Source organism: Clinocottus analis, unplaced genomic scaffold (assembly GCF_023055335.1).
Source record: "Clinocottus analis isolate CAN_PGR_092001 unplaced genomic scaffold, fCliAna1.0.p SCAF_212, whole genome shotgun sequence".
NCBI classification, from domain to species: Eukaryota; Metazoa; Chordata; class Actinopteri; order Perciformes; family Cottidae; genus Clinocottus; species Clinocottus analis.
The window spans coordinates 15,383-21,194 of record NW_027175946.1 but is presented as its reverse complement, the minus strand read 5'-3'; the positions used below and the strand labels follow the sequence as shown (position 1 = coordinate 21,194).

General features: G+C 43.3%; 1 protein-coding gene across 1 annotated transcript; it reads right to left on the bottom strand.

The window, feature by feature from the left end:
* Positions 1 to 1,223: 1,223 nt before the first annotated feature.
* On the bottom strand, positions 1,224 to 3,649 carry LOC137792761 (methanethiol oxidase-like; the record flags this gene model as incomplete). Its single annotated transcript, XM_068588470.1, has 4 exons — positions 3,494 to 3,649; positions 2,307 to 2,360; positions 1,866 to 1,978; positions 1,224 to 1,409 (listed from the first exon to the last, which is right to left on the bottom strand). Coding segments are annotated over exons 1-4 (357 nt in total), but the record flags the coding sequence as incomplete, so codon positions are not given.
* Positions 3,650 to 5,812: the final 2,163 nt, after the last annotated feature.

Genomic DNA, 5,812 nt, shown 5'->3' with positions numbered 1-5,812 from the left:
AGACCTGAGGAAGCTGTCACAGCTTCTCCTTGTCTGGACACTGTTAGCTCTGTTAGCTGGGTTAGCATGTTGTTAGCCTTGTTGGTATGTTAGCATGCTGTTGAGAAGGAATCAAAAGCCTCCAAATCTCTAAAGTCTCAGTTTGATGAGTTCAGCAGAGACACATTCTTCATTCCCCACAACACCCAATGTCCAGTTAGTGAAAGAACAGCTGGTTGTGTTCATCATCATTGTGAACTCAGGATGAACCCTCCTCCTCTTCCTCCTCCTCCTCTTCCTCTTCCTTGTTAAAACAACAAATTTTGCTTCTCTATAAATGTTTATGTTCAGCTCTCTGACTGATATTCAAAGAGTGTTTTTATATACATAGGGGCGTCTTTGTGATTCGCCCGTTACGCTCCAGGGTGCGTGCGGGCACACACGCAGGCACGCACGCGCACACACACACACACACACACGCACACACACACCTGTGAAAACCTGACCTAAAAAAATAAGTCATGGAACGTGTTTCCAGCTCATGTTAGTGCTGAACGTTTTATGTTCGTAAAGGTTCAAACATCCCTTCATGTTGAACGAGTACTTCCCCCCGATTACAGTATAAGTACACACTCTGAAGTTCAGCTCTGAGGTGAACACTTATTTGTTTATTTCCCAGTTCAGATTGATGATTTAACAGAAATGCTGCAGAGCCAATCACCTGCAGGCTCCGCCCACCTGCAGGTGGATAAGGACACTGTGAAAGTAAAAGTACCACAACAAATACTGTGTACTGTTTTTGAATAAGTGTTGAATATTAGTTGTCTCCTTTAAAAAGATAAATATTTGTCTTTTTCTTTACATATTTCTTTATATTTCTTCTTAATTTTAATACACATCCATATTTTAGGACCTATAAGAGTCTTCCTAAAGAAAAACCTTTTCTCACAGAGATCAAAGTAGATTTGATGCATGAAGCATAGACTTCTATACAACCAGAGGAGTCGCCCCCTGGTTGTTAGGAGAGAGAACGCAGCTTTAACACGTGAAGCATAGACTTCTATACAACCAGAGGAGTCGCCCCCTAGTGGTCAGGAGAGAGAACGCAGCTTTAACACATGAAGCTAGACTTCTATACAACCAGAGGAGTCGCCCCCTAGTGGTCAGGAGAGAGAACGCAGCTTTAACACATGAAGCTAGACTTCTATACAACCAGAGGAGTCGCCCCCTGGAGGATCTGGTACCTTATGGATCTGCGGCGCTCGGGGGTCTGTCCCCACGTCAATCACGTAGACTCTGGAGGAGATGAGCGACGGGAGGATCAGACGGTTTCTGGTCCTGGAGGCGTCTCCGTAGCAGCTGCTGCAGGCATTCCAGCCGGAGTGGTGCAGCTCGTCACGGAGGTTCGGCATCGGCAGGCGGTGGATGACCTGCCAGGTCCAAGGTCAAAGGTCACAGCAGTTTGTAAAATGAAGGATTTAAATAATAATGCCTTCGATACTTTGTGCAAAACAAGAAGAAGAGCAATTAATAATAATAATAATAATAATAATAATAATAATAATAATAATAATATTATAATATAATAATAGTATTATTTAACAGAAGAATACCAGAATCAACAGTCAGAGACAATAAAAACCTGAAGAAAGAAGACGAAGATGACGAACACAAAGATGAAACGACAGCGAGACGTCGACGTGGAAAACTACTTCCAGCGAGAGGAGAAAACTGCTGAGAGACAAGAACCATGACTTAAAGATGAAGAGATACACTGAGGAGGAGGAGAAGAAGAAGAACAACAAGAACAAGAACAAGAAGAAGAACAAGAAGAAGAACAAGAAGAACAAGAAGAAGAACAAGAAGAAGAAGAAGGTTGGATCTACCTGACTGAAGGTGGAGGACTCCGGGTCCACGTCCACCGTGGCAAGGTAGTCTGGCTTCATGATGTCAGTGTTACGGTAAATACAAGGAAGGTAGACGATCTGTTCCCGCCGGCCTGCAGAAGGACACAACGTACAAGTTTAACTTCATTTAAATTGCTACAATACCATAACCTTTGTGAACCTTTTAAAAATAATTTAATATTTTTTGGCTGGTCAAAGTGGTTAAAATAGCTGCGCAGGTCGGTCCACACACCTCGTGTGACCACCCTTCATGCCCGTAATAATGCAATAAAATGGCCGTATTGCAGAGAGAGTGTCCGCTGTCCACATGACGGTCTGTATGAACGCCATGTGGACTGCTCCGGTCCCGATATGGACGATACGGTGCTGAAGGCCACGGTCTAAAACACACGGCCCACTGTCATGTACACACAGACTCACCCTTCATGGCGTCCAGCGGGCTGCGGTATCCTGGTCCACATCCTGAACAGCTGGCTGAGAAAACACATGAAACCCACACAATTTATAGACGTTTATGGTCTGTTGACACATGAAGCATGGACTTCTATACAACCAGAGGAGTCGCCCCCCGGTGGTCAGGAGAGAGAATGCAGCTTTAACACATGAAGCATGGACTTCTATACAACCAGTCGCCGCCCCCTGGTGGTCAGGAGAGAGAATGCACTACTCCTACAACTACTGCTCAGGTCTGAGTACTTCCCCACCGAGTACAGTACAAGTACACACTCTGGAGTTCAGCTTTGAGGTGAGCGACTTTCACTGCACTTTTTTTTTTTTTCCAAGTTCAGATTGATGATTAAACAGAAACGCTGCAGAGCCGATTGTGAAAAAGTAAAAGTACTTAATCCGCAACCTCACTTCAGTAAAAGTACTCAAGAACAAAGTACTCACGATACACATTTTATATTTTATAGGATTATTATGTATTTTATCATGTATTTTTGTGACTGTTGAGCAGATTTAAAGTATCAGATCTAGAACTGATCCTGATAGTTTATTTGTTATAAATTCAATGATTTATTTGTACTAATGTGACCTTTGGCCGTTATATAACACTCACACACTCACTCACACACTCACTCACACACTCACACTTAAAGGAACAGCTCTCTGAGCTGCAATGATTGTGTAGAGAAGTGTTGAATATTAGTTTTGTCTTTTTTTAAAAGATGAATATTTGTGTTTTTCTCAACATATTTATTTGTTTTCATTACTTTTAATACATACATATTTTTGGATGAATTAAAATCTGCATGAAGAAAAACTTTTCAAACTTTTTCTACCTGAGATCAAAGTGGATTTAAGAGTTAAAATTAAAGATTCAGAGTATTCTCTGAACTCTGAACATGTAGTTATATTATATTTACATGTATTTTCTTCACAAGTCGACAAAACGCATAAAACTAAATACAAGTTTCAACTGTTGGCGGTGTGAGACTCTGCAGCGGATAAGATCTTTTCAGGAAAAGAGCCAGGACAAAAGCACTGAGAAAGAGAGAGAGAGAGAGAGAGAGAGAGAGAGAGAGAGAGAGAGAGAGAGAGAGAGAGAGAGAGAGAAAGGGAGGGGGAGATAGACATTAATAATCATCAGATTAAAGGGAACTCACCCATGTTGGGGGTCCTGGTCCTGGTTCTGGTCCTTGTCCGGGTGCTGGTGCTGCGGGTCCTCAGGCGGTCTGAACTCACTGACCAGGTCCACGGGGAATACAGCCGGGAGGGAGAAGTTGCACACAGCCAATGAGAGGGGAGGGGGCGGGGCTTACGTGTTGATTGAACAACCAGCACCAAGAAGGCTGGGAACCAGTTTATGTATTATATAAAATATATTATACAATACATCGTTATATAATATATATAAATATATAATTCAACATAGTATGAATATATATATATATATATATATGTATATATACATATATTTATTTCTTATTATAGCCTCCTGCTTCTGTGGATATCGCTTCATAAGATCAGGGCCCTATTCCACGTACGTGGTTTACTGATATAATCTGGATAATTTCCAGGATAAGATGACGTAAATCTGGATTTTCGGTTCCACGAAGCCAGTTTAGATCAGTCACCATAGCAACACATCGAAATCGCCTAACCTGGTCGGGAGCAGGTTTAGTGAAAGTTCACTGGATAAGTTGGCCACTCCCACCGGACGAAACGCAGCTCCCTTCCTCATTGATGAAGTTAGTTATATATTAGTTTTATAGGGAGAGAGTTCTTCCAGATCGCCGCGATTTCGATGTGTTGCTATGGTGACTGATCTAAACTGGCATCGTGCAACCGAAAATCCAGATCTACGTCATCTTATCCTGGAAGTTATCCAGCTATATCAGTAAACCACGTACGTGGAATAGGGCCCAGAGGGTCGCCCCCCCGCCCAACCCTACGTTATGTTGGTGGCACCGCAGACAGCTCAGCCGTGTCCACACCACCATGTGACTCTCTTTACTGCTGTTAGTCATGTACATTTTGTTTTGTTCGCATCGTCTTTAACACTGTTCAGACTCCCAGGATCCTCTGTGCGCCAGAAGTCATCAGTCATAATGTCCGTCCACTCCATTCCTTGGTCTCAGGCCAAGGAAACAAGGAAACTCCCTTGAAACAAGTCCTAATGCTAACCCTTCCAGTTTCCTAGATGACACTGCCCTGGTTGGTCTTCTTACCCGAGACAAAGACCTGGGCTAGAAACAGGAGGTTGAATCTTTTGTGACCTTGTGTGATAAAGATTTCTTAAAACTAAATTTTGGAAAGACCAAAGACTTGGTTATTGATTTCAGGAGGAAGCAGGAGGTTATATTGCAGATAGAATTTCTCCAGTCATATAAATATCTTGGGGTCTGTCTGGACAGTAAATTAAACTTTTAAAATAACCCCAAAGTTGTATTTAAAAAAACTCAGTCAAGACTTTTCTTCTTAAGTGGTGTTGAGCTTCCTTTATATCAGCAGAAAGCTTCGTCATGTTTTTATCAGGGGATCCGAGCGAGGGTCCTAGGGCGGCATTACTGCGGATGAAAAAAACAGGATCGCTGAGATGATAAGAAAGGCTGATCGGCCTTCGGACTCACAAGAGGTCACTGTGGGAAAGAGATCCAGGGCCACGTTAAAAACGATTGTTTCTTTTGAAGGTCGTTCACTACACCGTGTTGTTAAAGGAGTCAAACGGTCTTTACGTCTTCTGAACCTCCCAGAACCTTGTGTACTTCATCTGGTCCCTACCCTTCACAGGCTAACTCCCGCTCCTGACCTTTCACCTGTTGACCCCTGCTCCCGACCTTTCACCTGTTGACCCCTGCTCCCTTCCCTTCACCTGCTAACCCCTGCTTCCTACCTTTTACCTGCTAATCCCTGCTCCCTGCTTTGATATTTATGCTATAAACAAGTTGTCTTGTGGAAGAATTAAACAGACAGATGGTTTTATTAGAACCGTCTCATGTTTTGCGGTTTCACAACATCTGGAGATTATCTGGTGTTTACGTCGTCACGTTTTCTTTTGTTAAAATCAAACAAGACTGAAAAAAAACTTTCAATTGTCAGTTTGTTCCAGCTGCACCACCTCTGATGTCCACGAGCGTCCACTCGTATTCTCAGATGTCCACTAGCGTCAACTAGCATCTTTGGATGTCCACTAGCTTCCTTTGGGGACACCTGTGGGTTGTCTTTGCTTCAGCCTTCGTCCTCTGCGCCGTCGGCCCGGCTCTTCATCGTTATCTTCCACTCGTCCCCAACTTCCTCTCCGGTCACTATCCTGGTCTCTCGCCTCTCTTTGCTTACTTCCTTCCTGTCCTCCCCAGTCTCCTTTCCTTCCTCCTCGCTGTCCTCCTCTAGCTTCTCAACTTCTTTTTTCTTGTCCTCCTCTGTCTCCTTCCTGTCTTTCACAACTTTGTTTGTGTCCTTTTCTGTGTCATCTGTCCTACTCG